Source organism: Pseudochaenichthys georgianus, chromosome 17, assembly GCF_902827115.2.
Source record: "Pseudochaenichthys georgianus chromosome 17, fPseGeo1.2, whole genome shotgun sequence".
Lineage (NCBI taxonomy): Eukaryota > Metazoa > Chordata > Actinopteri > Perciformes > Channichthyidae > Pseudochaenichthys > Pseudochaenichthys georgianus.
This window is the reverse complement of record NC_047519.1, coordinates 16045610-16064958: the sequence shown is the minus strand read 5'-3', so window position 1 is coordinate 16064958 and position 19349 is coordinate 16045610. Positions and strand designations below refer to the sequence as shown.

Here is a 19349-nt window from a genome sequence, read left to right as displayed (position 1 = left end):
GACTGCAAGGAATCTGGGTGTGATCCTGGATAACAACCTGTCCTTCACTGCAAATATCGCTGCTACAACCCGCTGCTGCAGATACACGCTTTTCAACATCAGGAACATACGTCCCCAGCTGACCCAGAAAGCGACGCAGGTTCTGGTCCAGGCTCTCGTCATCTCACGCCTAGACTACTGCAACTCCCTCCTGGCTGGTCTACCTGCATGTACCATCCGACCTCTGCAGCTCATCCAGAATGCAGCGGCTCGTCTGGTCTTCAACCTTCCTACATTTTCCCACACCACTCCGCTCCTCCGCTCCCTCCACTGGCTTCCAGTAACTGCTAGAATTCACTTCAAGACACTGGTACTTGCGTACCATGCTGCGAATGGATCTGGCCGTTCCTATATCCAGGACATGGTTAAACCGTACACCCCAGCGCGTGCACTTTGCTCTGCATCAGCCAAACGACTCGCTGCACCCTCACTGCGAGGGGGACCCAAGTTCCCATCAGCAAAAACACGTGGGTTTGCTATCCTGGCTCCAAGATGGTGGAATGAGCTCCCCATTGACATCAGGACGGCAGAAAGCTTACACACCTTCCGGCGCAGACTGAAAACTCATTTCTTTCGACTCCACTTAGAGCGATAGAATGACTAACAAAGAACTGCTAACAGAGCACTTATATACTAATAAAGGACTGGCTTATCTAAAGCCAGTTGAGTAGCACTTGAACTGATTGGCTCTATGGAACCTGATGTACTTATATGATTCTGTTTTCCTCAAGGTTGTGTCTTCCTGGTCGAATGTACTTATTGTAAGTCGCTTTGGATAAAAGCGTCAGCTAAATGCAATGTAATGTAATAGCCTCATATGTTTTAACTTAGGATCGTACCTGTGTTTAGTCTAGAAAAAGGTAAATGTGTGCATTTTATTATAAAGTTGTGTATATTTACAGACTGTTGCAAAAACTAAGAAGCTTATAAACATCAGGTATAAAACTAAAAGAGCTTTACAAAAAAGTAACACTAGTAAAGATGTTTGGAGTTTTATTTGAGTTATCAATTTACATTTTTTGTCCAAGAGATGCTGATTTGAAACCGTTGTTACATACAGTTACGGCATTTCCTGTTTCTGCCAGAGAGAGGGGAGGCCCGTCCAAAAGCTTGCCGCTGTATTTACTCCCTCCATCTGACAGGAGGGAGCCTCGTTGAGCTGCGAGTGTGGCTACAGATGGAGTTCACTCCGTCACGGAGGGGTAGGGTCGAGGGAGTGGTTTGGGATTGGTCTACATGTGCCAAACCGTGACTTCCGAACCGTGACGTCCAAACTTTAATGGTTGGGGATGAACACGGATACCGTTAAACCCCTAATAATAACTTCACTGTGTTGCTAGGGCATGAAATATAACATCTTTGGAGGAAGGGAGGGGGGGAGAGAGAGTGAGCAACTACCTATTCCTCTTCACTTTCTTCAGATATATGACACTGCTTCCATTTCTGTCCACTCCTCTCCACCCTGTTTCTTTTACACATTTCATCAGAAGAGCCATTATGTCCTAGAATAGATCATCTGTCTCCTAGCCCACGTGACCTATTAAGAGTAGGGATGGACCTCCAGAACATTCTAGTAACTTGCAGCGTGATTTTAGTCTAAAACACGCAGAATCCATTATTTTTCACTCTCAGCCTTTTCACCGGCTATTTTTAGCATCTGAATTTTAGAGTCCTACTCAGGCATACACACAGTGTCCATGGTATCAAGTATCCATTCAAACTTTGCACCCACACACACAGATTTAACAGTATATACGAAATAAATAAAAAAATCAATGCGGCAGAATCCAATATATTGTATTTTTTATTCCTTGCAATCTCCATTTCAAAATCTTGAGCCTACATTACCCACAATGCAACTCAACGATCAGGTGCTTGTGTAGTCTGAGATGCTTCCCTCAACTAGAGATGAGGAACAGGCTAAAGGGGTTAACTAATGGATGTATAAAGAACTTTTGATGCAGCATTGGAGGCGGGTCTCTTCCTATGAATATTGTTCAGTGTCTCGTGCCCAAAAAATGTGACACCTAGTATACAATTACACAGATCTTCCAGTGATTGTCCGCATCCATTGGCCAATAAAGTGTCATTCTGTTTTCAGCTTTTCGTGCATTTTACATTATTGTTCTTCTAATGATTTAAATAAATGGTAAATGGTAAATGGACTGTACTTATATAGCTATTAAATTCTTCAAACTGAGACGTTCATTTACCTTAAGAATAATTTATCTGCTGATTTATAGATGTTTCTTGCTATGTAAGAGGGGAAGTCTTTTTAGGCCTGATACAGTGGCGGTTCTACGGGGTGGCACGGGGTGGCAGCTGCCACCTCAGAAAAAGGCCTTGCCACCCCAGCTGCCACCCCATTTGGCAGCTTTGTTTTGAAAGAAAAGTTGGGGCTCATCGGACATTTATGAGAGAAAATCTCTAATGTCCGAGTGCAAGTGAATGCAGCACAAGACGCGAGCCTTGTAACCCCTCCCCCGGCTCTTGGCGCGAGCGTGGAAATATGATTGGCGGCGATTTCATTTGAACGGGGGGACAGCTCAAAATGAGAAGCATTTCGGATCCAAGTGGACGGAAGGAATGAAGTATTTGCGGTCAGGGTATAGCTGGGGTAGGCTACAGCCATACCAAGAAATGGCTTAGCCCCACCATGAAAAATGATGTTAAAGTAAGCAAAATAAAGTCTGCCAACTCGCGCGGAGTAAATTGCACAGACAGCAGTTAGTAAGATTGATTTCAGTAGCCACTTGTCTGGAAATACCGAAGACTAGAAACGTTTTTTAAAACTTTTGTCACGTAGTGATCGTCTTCTCAATAGAACATCTTTGATAATGTCTTCTGGCCAATCAGAATCACAATAACGGCGTGGTGTTGTTGCAGGAAGTCCCGACAGAGAATAATTTTGCTGTAGTACATCTCTATATACATCGATACAACATTATGTGTTGATAGAAATCAACACGTAATGAAATAAGACCCCACGGTTTGATGATTGATAGGTGTGTGTGGGCTGTCTTTCATTTTGACACACAGAACAATGGGGGCTATCCACCCTTATCCACAATGTAAAGTAATCCACACAGCCTCTTCCCTCTTCTCTCTGTGAGGAGCAGTAGGTTTCGTGTGAAATATGTAAATATGTCGTGTAGTAATAGATGTATTTATTTTTCTTCTCAAGAGAGTACCAGAATGTGTATTTTATGTTAGTATTTCAAAAAATCGGTTGGCAGAGAATCTGGAGAACCACAGAACGGCCGGTCGACAAGGGCCGTTGACGTCCGGCCGGCCCTTTTAAAATACATAGTTTAACGTCATCATTTAAGTTGTGCTGACGGCCGACAGAGGGCGACAGCGGCCGCTAATGCAGTTGTGTGGTTCTTATCTGTCAAATAACCACACGCGAAGAAGAAAAAAGACCGGCCATGCGAAGAGAAGGGATTAGACGCCGTGGCAGACAGGGAGAATGAAAAAACATGGATACAAATCAAAGAAAACGAAAAGAAAAAGGTGGGGCTGAGAAGGCAATAGAAAAAAAGGTGAAGTCACTCGCAGATGAAGCATATAAATGTTGCAAATTGACAGACCTTTGACAGCAGCGCTGCTACAAGCACTATCAGCAGCAGCTTAGAACAAGTGCAAGATGATGAAGAGAATGATGAGGGTGCGAGTTCAGATATACAGCCAGCCTCCTGCGTTCATGATGAGGGACAGAGTTGAGCTGCTGGAAGAACCAGCTCAACTGTCTGGCACATACAAGTGCAGGACAAGAGCAAGAGGTGGGTGAGAATTATCCCTTGAACTCAGTGGTGTTTTCTCCTGGAGGCCAAGGGAAGCCAGGCTTCCCCTGTTTTTTTGGATTATAGTTCTAATTTTAATAAATAAATAAAAACACTTTGTTTAGTTTCGGTAATTATTCTGCCGGCCCATCTCTCCCCCATTCTCATTGAGTATTTTACAAAGAGTGAAACAGCGCCCCTCTAGATGTTATGGTGAAACAGTAGATTGCACTCTCTGTTGCGAGAGGAGGCCAGCCGAAATTGGCTTCCTTTGGTGAAAAAAATTGAGGGATTGACCAATAAGATGAGGCTCACGTCATGCCTCACAATCCAATCAAATCGCATCAACTTCAGTTCGTACTGTAACTGTCATCACCGTCCTCAAAAAGTAGCAAGCAACTGAAGCAAGTGCAATTATGGAGGGTGGAAATTTGGAGTATTTCATCAAAGATAATTGTACTAAACTTCCGCTACAGCAGCAACTAAAAATGAAATCTGATGACAGGCCAATGCCAGAACTGGAGCTGTGTACAGAGAGGAAAAAATTAGCGAATCGGACGTAAAACTTTAAATAATAAACAGCGGATTTCTAACATTTGACATTTCATGTGGCCGGACTGGGTCAGTTTCCAGGGCTGCATTTTAGTCCCAGTCCGCCCCTGGTACCAGGAGTCTAGTACTAGGAGCAGTGGGCAGCTATTGTACAGCGCCCGGGGAGCAATGGGAGTGAGGGGGGAAGGGGGATGTCCGGTGCCTTGCTCAAGGGCACCACGGCTGGGCAGGAGGTGAACTGGGACCTCTCCAAGTAGAAGTCCACACTCCAAATGTAGGTCTGGTCGGGGACTTGAACCGGCGACCCTACGGCTCACAGTCCAAGCCCCTACTGACTGCCATAGATTTAGTCCCTAATTTTGCTCTCAAAGTGCACCAGATTGATGCATTTAACTTCAACATTTAAAAAAAAAATCTTCCCGGGGGAACATGCCCCCGAACCCCCCTAGAGGAGGTGAAGTCCACCACCTGCCCACACCCCCTGTTAAATTGTCTCACCCACATTGAGGATGCTTCCTACGCCCATGTTTTATTCCATGTGTCAAGTCAGGCAAATTGGGTCCAAATGTTATTGCATCAATGATCTGTTAACATTAAAATCACTAAATATATGCTGTAACTATTTTGCTCTAGGCAACTCAAGGGCTCAGGTAATGTGATTACTATATGAATTATGGTCAAAAATAACATTAAATGCGTAGGGTTTTTTGTTAAGTAACATACTTTCGTCGCCGGCCGGCCGATACATGCCGCGCATTAAGTGGGCCTGTCTGTCAATTAATCCCCGGGCCACTTTTTTCCCCCAGTCCGCCCCTGGCTCCAGGTACCCCTTTTTATTTACTACAAGACAAATGTGCCTTTTTATTTCATACAGTTTAATTTGGATTGAGACAGGGAAATAATCTAAACCTCATGCGTGGCATTTCACTGTCAAGGGGAGCGTGTATGTAATTACATTTCAAATACTGACTTGAGCCCCACCACTGTATGGGTTAGCCCCATAGATTACCCAACAAAAATACAGCCACTGTTTGCGGTCTACAATGACAGAGAAGAGCCTGTCAAGTTTGGCTGTACTCAGCATTGAATCAAAACGCACCACAGCTTTAAATCTTAATAAGTTTGTGAGGTGTTTTGCTGATCAAGATGGTAATCGCCACATTCAGCTGTAATAGGCATGCCAACTTGATGCTCTGCTCACGGATGAGTCGATGAGAATAGTAAACTGTTAAGATGATGACCTTACGTGTGTATAATATTTTTCTTCTTTGTGGGGGTCTGCCCCCAAAAAACAGTTTGAAGTCCTGAGAAAGTCAAATCAGACGGTGTGTAAAAGTTCACTGCCCAGCCAAATAAAAGTAACCACTATGATTTAACAGTATGTAAGGACTGGATAATAACTGTAGCGATGTTTATGTTTTAGCTGAATACACATTTTAACCCTAATTGATGCAGTTATTCACTTCTTTAATGTTTGTTCTTTCTGATGTAAAGTCAAGGTTGTAACTGTTTGCAATGAAGTCGTGGGGCGCTGAACTGTTCTTTTGAATCTTTTGATTTATGATAATTACTTGTCTTTCAAATTTGAAGGAGGGTGAGCAAGCATTTTGAGGAACATTCATCATTAACTCCTCCAAAAAATATAGTTTATTTAATAATAACACTGAATATGTGAATCATAACAGTGATTGACAGCTGATAGGAATAATATGATTGTTAGTATTATCATATTCATTCTGACAAACATCGATGAGACAGTTAATTAATGTACTTATTGCAGCAGTCTGCATAGATTTGGTACCCATGCTGGTCTAAGAGTGAAACAAACTCATTCAGTTATTGTTCAGTTAAAATTCATTAAATTATGTCTGCCACCTTATATATTTATATGTAAGGCTTTACTGATGTGCCACAATAATGTCACCTAATGTTATTGAGTTAAAATATCAATATTGTGGCTTTCCAAGTTAACATTGTTGATATGACTGCGATTAAATCAGCATATACTTCTGCCAGGGGATGCCAGCCCTGAAATTCTCCTGCCACCCTCTTGCCACCCCATGAATATTTGTCTAGATCCGCCCCTGGCCTAATGAGATCACGTAGATTTAGAGAACGAGGAAGATGCAATTCTTCGGTTGGGCCACTATGTCAAATTGGCTTCAAATGTTGAGCTTTCTTGGTTAAACTCTTTTTTAAGCCACATTTTAATTTTCAAACTTCTAGTCTTTAGCAATGTATCAATTTGATCCAGATACCTTGAATGTGACTGTTTTCGTGTCATCATGTGGTATATGTCTCGTCTGAGAGGGGTGTAGTGCATGGATGTATAATAATAATGGATGTGCTGCCAAAACGCACCGGAACGCCGCTCCGGCACTTCAAAATAAATTGCAGTACGCATAAGGAGCCGCAGTTTTTGCATGGCTGTGTCTTTAGTTGTAAGCCCAGTGGCTATCTGTTCATCTGTTATACTGATCATAGAATAACTTTTTCTACAACCAGGTGGAAAAGAGCTCTCTCCTGACAGACTGAGAGGCTCTGATAACCTCAGCTCAGTGAGGTAAAGGCACATCTTTATATGATCATCATTATAGTTATAAAAAAACAAGAGAATAAATGAAAAACCATAGAGCTCCTAATTTTGCTCTCAAAGTACACCAGATTGATGCTTTTAACTTCAACATTTAAAAATAAAATCTTCCCGGGGGAGTATGCCCCCCGGACCTCCCTAGAGGAGGTTAGGTCCCCCACCACTTAAATCATGTTCACATGGATAGGATACTAAATACATTTGCACACATCTTGTGTCCATATCTTTCTGTTTTGGTGTTCATGCCACAACCGTGCACGTGCATGCATGCGCGAGTTATGGTAACATTTCTGGATTAAGGGGTTGCTTTTTCTTTGCACAGCATGAAAGAAAGGCGAAATGAATGGGCTGGGATTTTTGTTTTTTTAAGCAGAGGTTGAATTCAATAATTTGTACGGCCCTCGGAGGATGTTGTAAAAATTGAAATGGCCTTTGAGAGGAAAAAGGTTCCCCACCCCTGCCCTACAGTATTAAATCTGTGTTCTGCTTATTTGTGCTGTTGTACGTTGATTGGTACTTAAATGGGAGAGTAAGTTGATTGGACGTTGTTTTGAATACACTGGTGGTGTTGCTCGGGGGGAGGCCATGGTTATCCACCAGTCCATCTGTTCAACATTTTGGTACAGATTAATTCATGTGGACAATTTTGGGACGGATTAATATTACATTTGGCAGTGACATAAATGGCCCTTAGAGGCTAAACCTAATGACTTTGGGGATCATTTGCTATCTTGCACCATCAGCAGCAGGTAAAAACTTCGCCTTTCAGGTCCACACCTCTAAAACTAATCCAATTCTCATCAGCAAAGTTTTCCCTCCATTTTGTTTCCAATCTCACAGAGTTGTTTGAGCTTTGCCACAGGAAGAGGCTGCTAGGAATTGCTGTAAACCTTTAGTCTTGTTAAATATTGGATTTGAGGAGACACGATTTAATCATCAGGGATGATATTATCACTGTTCAATGGGAAACTTTCACTTCTCAGTGTACTGTCAAATCTAAAACAATTGCTGTATTTTATTTGTCAAAGCAAAGCATGAAAGGGGGCAGCATACCTATGGAACATTCAAAAAGTAAAGAAAATTAATGGCAGTAGTCATGAATATTCTTGATTTCATGAATAGATAATAAGCACAGATCTTCATGTTGGTTTTATTTAAAAAGTAGTCAAGGCGGCTTTGTCTTTTTTGCTTAACTTTTTTGTTATGAACAGTACCTGAAAAAATGAAGGGAAGTGATGCATCCCGCCACATTTGAGCAGTTTCAAAATTACTCTGAGTGGCTGTAGCCTGAGGCTTCGTGCTAACAGATGAAAATGTGGTGACATACTTGTGACACATTAGCTCAGACGGAAATTCCATCATTTGTGTTTACTGTTTACTGTCACCATGTCTCACTCTGAAAAAACTGAAGGAATTATCCCCACTAGTTTCTGGAATTCATATTTCATTATTTGTGACAGCATGCACACACACACACACACACACACACACACACACACACACACACACACACACACACACACACACACACACACACACACACACACACACACACACACACACACACACACACACACACACACACGCACACACACTGTTCTAACCTGCTCCTTGACGGAGGCGAGGATGGCGGAGGTGGTTTCGGACTCGGATCCATCTCCATTGGAGGCGTTGAGGACGGGGCTCAACATGGCGGCAGCACTGGCAATGTTAGACGCCACCTCAGGCACTGGCATACCTCCTGGAAAACAAGGGAACATGCAACTATTTTACTATAATTAAATACACCGTGACATTCCAGCATTTAGGCTGAAACACCTCAGCCTAAATGTTGACATTAGTGTGAAGTCAGAGATGCAGAGAAAAACAATTCCAAGCAAACATTCAATTGATTTTGGGTTGTAGCTAAAAATGTAAATGAACCACGAATGAACCAATCTAAATATGATCCAGCCAGTTGTCCGTTTGCAAAGCATTTCAATGCGTTTTGATTGCATGTTACCTTAACTACACTTGATTCCACTGTGTTTAGATGATCATTCAAACTTTATTTTTTCATTTCTTATCTAAATTATTCATGTTTAGGGTCATGTGGAGCTGGTACTTATCCCAGCATGCATTTGGCAAGGGGCAGGGACATCACAGGTGCGCTAGTTTCTTTGAATTAGGGAAATATAGGTCAGTGCAAAGAAAGTGTCTAGACTGCACTGAGATCATGTGCACTTTGTTTATTTTGGTAAAGTGGCAAGGAAAGTAAATGCAGGGTAGATGTTGGTTGGATGTATGTGTAAATAGTACCATGACAAATACTTGGTTTGTGACAAGATGTGAATATTTATCAAAAAAGGCAATCCAGTTCACATGAAAATAGCGGTGTACGGGTTTATTTGCACTAGAAAAAAGGTACACATCTGGCACATATTTGTGGTAAATGGTTCTTCCTAGGGCATTAGAATGTTACATGTAAAGCCCACACAAAAAAAGCATTTTGCTCCATTTCAGTGGTAATGCTTTAAGTAGCAAAAACATTCACCTTTCTTAATCCCGAAGAGAAATTCAGTTCTTGACTCTGGTGTTATTTTACAATTACACACATAGAATACACACATAGACACTAATGGAGAGGTGGCAGAGCGAAGGGGGCGCCAGTGTTCCAGGACCCGGGGGCTGCTTGCTTTGTGCCCTGAAAATAGCGGTGTACTTGAACCAACGACCTTTCAGTTCCCAAGCCACATCCCAACACACTGAGCTACTGCCACCAATAGTGGTGTTACCATTGTAGTAGTGCTACTATGACTTTTCTTGCTTGTATTGGCAACAACAAAAAAGTCAAATTATGACATGCTTTGGCAGAAAACTTAGCAAACACTATTTGCTACCATCAAAATGTTCAATGCAGATGTTTATAAGAAATGTATGTTTCTGGCTGAATACATAACTCATAAATATGTACTTTAAAAAAAAACAGAAGGTTTCCCTTAACAGCTGGTTAAGGTAAAGTCTTCAACATGCACCTTTTTGGACAATCAGAAGAGCCTGAACAATGGTCTACCTGCCTTATAAATAAATTGGCTGGTCAAAGGGGCTTCATTTACAGTAGAGAAGCAAAGGTAAAATACAAAAATAAAAACGTTTATACAAAATGGTTTGTAGTTTTATGAATCAACTACATAAAAATTGTCAAATTACATCACTATGAACATTTGAATGTAATTGAACAACCAGCAAACTACGGCGAAATGCACTACTATTTTTTTCACATGTTCCTCAATAGTAGCAACAGTATTAAAACTTAAATTAAATCCCAAAATAGCCGAAACCTAAAGTCAAACACTAATGCCCCTTTCACACCAGCGCCTTTTCAGCTCCGGCTCGGAGCTAGAGCCTGAAAAGCGCCGGGTTTTCCAGTTCACACCGGAGCTGCGCCGGCTCTTAGCTCCGGAATCCGCTTCATTTCCAGCTCCAAAAAATTGTCGGTCCAGAGGCAAGAGCTTTGGAGCTAAGAGGTGACGTCGCTTACGTCTCTCTTACGTCGAGGCGTGCAGGAAACTAAACCCACCTCCCCTGAACATGGGTCGACTGTTATGCCTGCCTACAAGCAGTAGTGCCTATAAACACACTTTATAAAGTCAGGCAGCACTAACCAGGCTTCGTGTGATTCTGTTTATTTGTGCCTTACTTTGACCATCCGTTCGCTGTTATCGATCATTGTGGAGAGAGGCAGACGTGTTGTTTTGTATTATTGCAGCTATCGGATGCAAGTAGTCAGTTTAGCTTCGGTTGCTATGCCAACATCACCCGTTTTATACCAGAGACACTTTCATAACAGCGTTGTGATACCAAACAGTGTCAATTCAGACGTACACACATTCACTTAGGCTAAGGGAACTGGGGATATGCATCAGCTGCTTGTGTGAGTCGGACAGTGAATACTTTAGAGCGGCCGCTGCAGTGTGAGCTAACCGGGAGCTAACGGGAGAATACACTCCGTGGAAGAGCAGCACTGCAGCGGTCGGTAAATGCTGCAGAAACACATTAATAAACAATGAACCACGGCACTCTGGAGAAAAGTATAAGGTTGGAGAAGTCGTTATTCAATTTGTTCTGGCTTCGTGTGATTAAAAGCAACACGATCATCGACCCGACGCAGTTGTTGTTGTTGTTGTGAGCTGCCGTTGGGGGGCAAATCAGCGATGTAAACGGTGACGTCATGACGCAGCAAGGGCAGCTCTGGGGCGCCAGTGGGCGGTGTGCACAGAGCGGGAGCTGAAAAGGGAAACCGGAGCTGAACCAGAAAAGCTCCCGCTCGGAGCTAGAAACTGAAAAGCGCTGGTGTGAAAGCCGCATGAGTATCACAGTCCAACCTTCAGAGGGACTGGCATATACAGACAACCGCACACATTCGCATGCTTGATGCCATGTGTCATCCTGTATTTGACCAGGCGTTGGAGGACACGGGCTTCACATGTGCCGTGTAATCCTGATGCAGCACAGAGCTGGTGTAACAGCTGCATCAGCCAGCTTTACACACTGATGAAAGGCTTGTCATGAGGAATCTGACACACACACACACACACACACACACACACACACACACACACACACAAACAAACAGGCTGTCGGCATGAGGCAGCACTTGCCTGAAGAAATGAAAGTGGAGCCTGTGAGCAGAGTGGACGGATAGGTGTTAAAAAGTGAGAGTATAGATGTAAAAATGAAAGGAAAAGAGGAGAGGAAATAGAGTGAAGAAAACAGAAGGGGGAGGAGGATGCGAGGCTAGGAGAAAAGACAGATACAAGAGGAGTAGGAGGGCTAGAAAAAGAGAAGAGGAAAAACTATTCTTGCATGCTGCTAGGCAACAGTCGCTGGTCACTGAAGGCTGCTAATATGGCTGACCTGGCTTCACATGTCTTCCATTTGGGAGAGTGTTCCTCTTCTCATCCACCTATCCATCCCTTATCTCTGTTTCTGAACTTAAATGTTTTATAACCACCTACCTTTCTACTTATACTACATGTTTTTTCTTCTCCTTCCCTCCTCACTATCCTCCTCCTCTGAACCTTTTCTCCCCCTTTCCCTTTCTCCTGCCCACTTCACTTGACCTATTTCAGTGTCTCCTCATCTTTTCAGCGCATTTCTGCTGTATTAGGCAACATGCAGTGAAGGGTGACAGGAGGAGGAAGACTGGAAAGGATGATGTTTGGATTTGAACCTGCAACGCTGCACCTGAGCCCTCATGAACACTTGGTTGCTTATATGGCTTCGTGACACCGCTACATGCTTCACAGTCTTCACACTGTCTCTCTTTTCTCTCCTTCTCAAGATTTTCTTCTTTTTTACTCTCTGGCTAACAGCATTATCATGTGATGGCACGTGCCTTTCATCCTGTCTCTCATATCTACCTCCCTGCCTATACTTACCGCCCTTTGACTTCCCTCCCTTTCCGTCATTGCTCTTCTTCTAATCACATCACACACAATGTCATTACTCTCATCGTCACCTTTTCTCATCCTAATCTGTCTCAATTCCTCCTATTCTCAACAGCATAATCCCCCAAATCCCTCTGTTACACTCTTTACTTTTTACTTGAAGAGATAAAGTAGTCAACCTGAGTTAACATGTTCCTTGCTAGCTGGGGCCATTAGCTTGTTTGGGCATGGGCAACAGCTTGTCTCTTTTAATAAAGCATTTTTAAAGATTGTTTTAGATTCCCAGGTGCATGATGAAGACATGGGGCTGATCAATGAGCTGCATTGTTCCCCATATAATGTTTTCACCACACAACACTTTTTGTATAGCGTGTTACTGCTGCATATCCAATTGTTACTACTGCTCAGTCAATTTAGAAATGTACCAACGTTATGTACTGATTCTTGACTGCACAGTGTTAGCTTTTTGTAAATGTATCTATCCCCGAGAATCTTTGAAATTCACCATTTTGGATTTTGGAGAGACTTTGACTCAATTGAAAGCCAAAATAGCACATTTACAAGGGAAAGTACTGCAGTCTAATATTTTTCTTTAGAATAACTACACCATTAAAAGGATTATAGTACAGAAACTATGATTAAAAAATGCATTAAACATTACTAAGTTAGGATTGTGTGCATCTTAGCTTGTTAATAGTATCATGTAGCCCCTCTAAAGCCTCACATAGCTGCTAGCATGGCGGTAGACTTTTGTTTATATATGTGATTTCAGTTTTTCCCCTCCCCCAGTATATTTCCCAATTTTAGTAGTCAATGCATTAGTCCACAAATATGACAAATTCCTCTACATAGACGATGAATGAAGTTCTTATCGTGAATGAATTCTCTCTTTGATTTGTGGGGAAATCCCTTTGCATGAAACAGACACATACATTCAAGCTTGAAATTGATTAGAGACCCAGATCAGATAGCGTAGCGGCCTGTGGCCCAATTTGCCAATAGAACAAAACAAGAGAATCTCTGGTTTTGACTGTGCATACAGGGCAGGCAGCCAAATATAGGTCAGCACAACAGACCGTGTCCAAGCCCCCATCCCACAACTGAACACTACAAAGCTGCTTTCCCCAATAACAGCCATCAGAACTAGGTTATAGAGGCCCACAGCCCAGCTAGAGACAAGACTTTGAAAATGTATTAGGCCTAAAGGCTTTATTTCACTGAAATATAATCTTGGATTTGTTTAGGTCTATATTCCAGGGCCGTAATGCAGGGGTATTTAGCCCTGCATTTCAAAGCAGTAATCTCAGATATTGCTGTTACATTGTAAATGCAGCTCACCATGCTATGATTGACAAGGCTGACATGGGGAGTACTGAGCTTAATATTTTGACCCTTTAAGCTCATCAGTCAGGTCTGAGACTGGCGTGTTTTGGTGAAGATGGAATTCAGATCAGCAACAAATCAGCTTCATGTCCATGTAGAAGTGTAATTTCCCTGTGGTACGGATCGTTGTGTGTGTTGTTTACTTACATGTACAACTGTGTTCTTGTTTATGTATACAAAGCACTGGAGCAAACCTGTGTGTATATTATTTCTGTGTGTATCCCTTCTGGAGTGTGAGTGTTTGTTATGGGTTTGACAGGCAGTCCCATGTCGCCTCATTAAAACTTGTTTTGTTTGGGCTTCACCAGTCAACTGTCCCTTTGTCTGGACCCTAATTTACAATTAACAAGAGTTTAACAGTTACATTGACAATGCCATTAGCGCTGTGTCTCATTGTGTATTTATTGGGCTTTTTTTTGGTTTTACCCTTAGTACTGTGAGGCGGAATTTCATTCAGACTTGTTTTCTCAAACAGCACTAAATGAAACGCGTTGTGTCTGGGATTTAAGTTTGCATGTTAATCCTCTAATCCGTGTTCACTATTGACTTCTGAACTCAACATATTTCCAAGTGCCAAGAACCCTACCAAGTGTACAATGGTATCTCATAAGAAGATAGTTAAAATCAGCAAATGTTGTGGCAACCATTTCTCCTAAGACATATGTTGGTTATTCATTTGCTTTCCAAATGCATACTGAATTGAGATGCCTGGCATGTTTCTATCAATCCACTGTGAGATTGATACAAGCATTGGGCCTGCCTTAAATCCTACTAAATTGTGGTGGTGAATCACCAACCCAATGAGAATTACCAATGGACTCTGCAGCTTCTCTTGGATCCATGAAACCTGTTTAGTATTTTCTAGATTTTGTTCACTGTTACCCATCTCATTAGCCCTTTTCTTAGCAGGCTGCTGGTTTGAACTTTGCCCGGTACTAAATTACAGTGGGACACAAGGTTATTGTAGCTGTTGAACACATGAGATGCATGTGTTATTTGCTAACAACTTAGCCATATAGCAACCCAGTCTCACGGCATTTCGTGTTCACCAACACCATTTTTAATCTATTGATTCGTGTTCACCAACACGATTTGCCCCTTGTTTTCATGTTGCACAGCACGATTTTAAAAGCAATGTATTTCTACTGCCTGCAGCACGTCTTTTTCTCCGGTCGGGTCGTGGGAGACCGGAAGCTGTGTGGTTCATAAAAACATGTTCTTACTCAATATCAAGCCACAGTTATTGCTTTTATTTTAAATCGTATAATTTCGGACTTTTGTTGCCGTCTGTGAGGAAAATAAATGGGGCTCAGAGCCTCAGAATACGGAAATCTGTATTTTTAAATATTTTTTTCCTTCTAATTCGTTATTCTTTTCAAAATAACACACTGTTATTTACTCACCAATAACACACAATTATCCTTGCTTTTATTTATTGGTTTGATTCCATAATCTCTGGCTTTTTTGGCGTCCGTCAGGAACTGAATTTCAAAATAAAAATAACCGGAAACATAGGCCTGTAAGAGACATTTCGAGCATCGTTGCGATTGTCAACATTTCTGAGTTTAGGATGGCCGAAGACACTACACTACCCATAATCCCCAGCTATCGTTTAGGACTACAGTCCCCGTAAGGTTACGCAGAGCGTCAAACAGCTGTGTGAAATGGAACGAAACCACACCAGACTATCCAAAACTGGAATCGAACGCCCCCCAGAACTACACATGCTGGCTATTGTGTTTCGCAAAATGTTCTATGGGACGTCTCTACTGAACGTTTTCGTTTTTCCCACAATTAGAAGTTGCCAGTATTAAACACATTGGTGTTATCAAATGTAAAACATATAATTAATAAATGGGTGAACATCGCTTGTGTCCATAATGCGCAGCATTAATATATACCCACATGACAGCTCATTGTTACTTTGTAATTCTACTCCACGACAATTCAGAGGTTAACCTGGTATTTTTACTCCACTGCAGATTCTGATTAATTATGTGAAATATAAACAACCCTTAAATCAGACTTTAGTTACACGTGACCTGAGTAAAATTCAGGTAAGGTGATTGTCAAGTGCCAACAATCAGGAGAGATATTTGATAGTTGGTGCTTGAGAAGACTAAACATGTATCTGCAATTAACATGAATGGAAACGAGTAATAAAGTATATTCATTACTCGTTATTCTCTATTAATAGTTCATTAAAGACTGTATAGTATGGCTATTTTGCACATCCCTTTCAAGATTTTCAAAGGTTTATTGACATATCATACACAACTACGGTGTAGTTATGCAATGAATGACACACTTGGGTCACAGGTTCCTCAACAGTGCATTACAAGACATCTATCAATATGTGTGTACCTCCACCATTAAACATATTCATATTCTGCACATTTCTTATTATATCTACATACATAAGAGTCCATCCATCTTCTCCCGCTTATCCGTGGTCGGGTCGTGGGGGTAGCAGTTCCAGCAGAGAGCCCCAAACTTTCTTTTCCCTGGCGACATCAACCAGCTCTGACTGGGGGATCCCAAGGCGCTCCCAGGCCAGCGAAGAGATATAATCCCTCCACCTGGTCCTAGGTCTACCCCTTGGTCTCTTCCCAGCTGGACGTGCCTGGAACACCTCCCTAGGGAGGCGCCCAGGTGGCATCCTAACTAGGTGCCCGAACCACCTCAACTGGCTCCTTTCGACGCGAAGGAGGAGCGGCTCAACTCCGAGTCAGTGTTAATTTCGTTAACGAAAACTATGACGAAAAATGTTCGTCAACGACCTTTTTTACATGACTAAGACGAGACGATGACGAGCTAAAAATAGATTCTTGATAACGAAAACTATGACGAAATGTAAATGTAGTTTTCGTTGACGAGACGAGACGAGACGAAGGTGTTAAGGGTGGACTATCGGACATTAAAAATGCAGGATATTATTTTCCTCCAATTGTCCGTCTTCTCTTTCAAAATGCATCCCTGTCATTGGTTGAATTATTTGGGATTCTGGGAATTTGCACACCTCACTCACCCCCGCCCACCCCAGCTTCACTGCAGCAGCACAGGTGGTGATGATATCCAAACAGTGAAGATGACGGATTCAGCGAAAGCGCTTTTAGTTTTTGGTCGCAAAAAAAGAATAGATATATGGACCAACTTTCTTTATAACTCGGTAGAAAATAAAACACACTGCACTGCAACTGCGGGAGAAGGAGAGACTTCAAATTAGTTGGGAAGAATACGACTAACCTGAAGAGGCACTTGAAGGCGCACCATCCTGCTATTTATGCCACGGTATGTAACGTTACATGATAAGTCGTAACTAACTCGTATGTGGTAACGCTAACTAAGCATATACATTTGCTAACGTTAAGTCTATGTTACTGGGCAGTCTGCATTTGCAAGTTGCCATTGCCAATGCAGACTGCTAGCTAGTCACTAGTTACTAGAGGCAAATGTACTAACTATCTATGTTAGCTTAGCCTTTCTTGCAAACACGTTTTCAGTTTCCGGTAGCAAATGAATGATTCTGGCAAGTTCCAGGCTAATGTTGGCTGGGCTTGCATTGCAATAACTATCTAGTCACTGCAATTATTGTGTGTTTTTTTAAGAGTACACGGCAATTTATTTGGAAAATACTTTCTTATCTCTAAGGCCAGGTAGGCATATATAATAGGCTAGTTGTATTGTATTATCACATAATTAGAATCTTCAAAATCTAAACTTGATATTATTGATATACTATATTTTAATGATAATACTATTACCAAAGGCATATTTTAAAGGGATTAGCCTACATTTAATTAATTGGAATTCATCTGTAGGCGTTGTAGTTCTGTATAGGGAGTAATTATGCAATCTTATTTTTCCTCACCTAGATCCCAGAGACGAGTACTCCAAAACAGCAACCTGGTGCAAAGAATAAACAGTCAACTATCCCAGCAGCGTTCTCTTCCTCAGGACCAAAATATAAAGCAGACTCGCTGGAACAAGGCACCAAAGAAAAGGTCATTGCCCAGTGGATTGGACGCACCGGTCTACCTGCCCGTACAGTTGAGGATGAGGATTTCATCCTTATGATAGAGACCTTCGATAAGAGGAGAAGTGCTTTCCTCAAACTGAATAGAGATCAGTAGGCTAAAAAGTTGTTAATGCTACTACGGATGTCTGTACTTTGTCTGTTACTTTATATGAGAGTGCACTACAGAGGTGGTTCCCTCTGATTGTTTATAAGGCCAAGTTTATTCAAGGTTTATCTTATTCTATAGGTATGTACTGTATGCACTTTCAACATTTTTATTTTATTTGTAGGTACAGAAACGTATAATGTTAAGGTGAGGGATAGTTTTATACAACAATTTATACTTTATAATTTATACAAGTTACTGCTTTGCACTGCATCTTGTGAGGGATGACCCTCTGTTCTGACAAGTTACTGACACACCATTGATAAATGTAGAGAGTCTACAATGGACTACAGTTTGAGTCACTGAGCTAACTCAAGTCTGTAATTTTCGTGATCCAAAACTTCAGGTGTCATGTCATTGTTCATCATTTATTGCTCTGTTTTGGGCATACGTGTCTTCACTTTTATTGGAGGTTTCGGAAAATAAATATAAGGCTAAAAAAAATAATGTTTTGGTTCTTGACTTGGAGTAAAGAACATTCCACTATGTTACCAGTACCACTTGTATCTATGTGTATGCACTATCCTTACCTTAGAGGATCAGCAAGGACAACACAACAGTATTGCACCAATGTGAGAGGCTAGAGATATCAAACTAAGTAAAGGGTTAAGAGAGTGAAATGTTGCTTTACAAATTTCAACACTTGATACGGTCACCTTGATTCCAATTTCAGATACCTGTATTTGCCTAACTGAATTGGTTTAAAGAGAGAAAACATTTGGACTTAAAGTTAACTAAAATGTAATTTTTCATCGACTAAAACTAGACTAAAACGGTTTGAGTTTTCGTCGACTAAAACTAGACTAAAACGTTTTGAGTTTTCGTCGACTAAAACTAGACTAAAACTATAAAGGATAGAAATGACTAAAATGTGACTAAAACTAATAACCATTTTCGTCTAAAGACTAAGACTAACTCAAAAATAGCTGCCAAAATTAACACTGCTCCGAGTCCCTCCCTGATGACCGAACTTCTCACCTTATCCCTAAGGGAGACACCAGCCACCCTGCGGAGAAAACCCATCTCGGCCGCTTGTATCCGCGATCTCGTTCTTTCGGTCATGACCCATCCTTCATGACCATAGGTGAGGGTAGGAACGAAAATGGCCCGGTAGGCAGAGAGCTTTGCCTTCTGGCTCAGCTCCCTTTTCGTCACAACGGTGCGGTAAAGCGACTGCAGTACCGCTCCCGCTGCTCCGATTCTCCGGCCCATCTCACGCTCCATTGTTCCCTCACTCGAGAACAAGACCCCGAGATACTTGAACTCCTTCACTTGGGGTAAGGACTCATTCCCTACTTGGAGTGGACAGTCCATCGGTTTCCTGCTGAGAACCATGGCCTCAGATTTGGAGGTGCTGATCCTCATCCCAGCCGCTTCACACTCGGTT

At 41.9% G+C, this 19349-nt stretch overlaps 1 protein-coding gene across 3 annotated transcripts in view; it reads right to left on the bottom strand.

Annotated features, from left to right (window-relative positions):
- ctnnd2b (catenin (cadherin-associated protein), delta 2b) overlaps positions 1-19349 on the bottom strand; it is a 218098-nt gene that overhangs the window by 168700 nt on the left and 30049 nt on the right. For all 3 annotated transcript variants that reach the window (XM_034104424.2, XM_034104425.2, XM_034104426.2), the window contains exon 2: positions 8571-8707. In XM_034104424.2, coding sequence (XP_033960315.1) covers positions 8571-8702 — 132 coding nt within the window. In that variant the 5' untranslated portion in view covers positions 8703-8707. The remainder of the gene's footprint in view (positions 1-8570; positions 8708-19349) is intronic.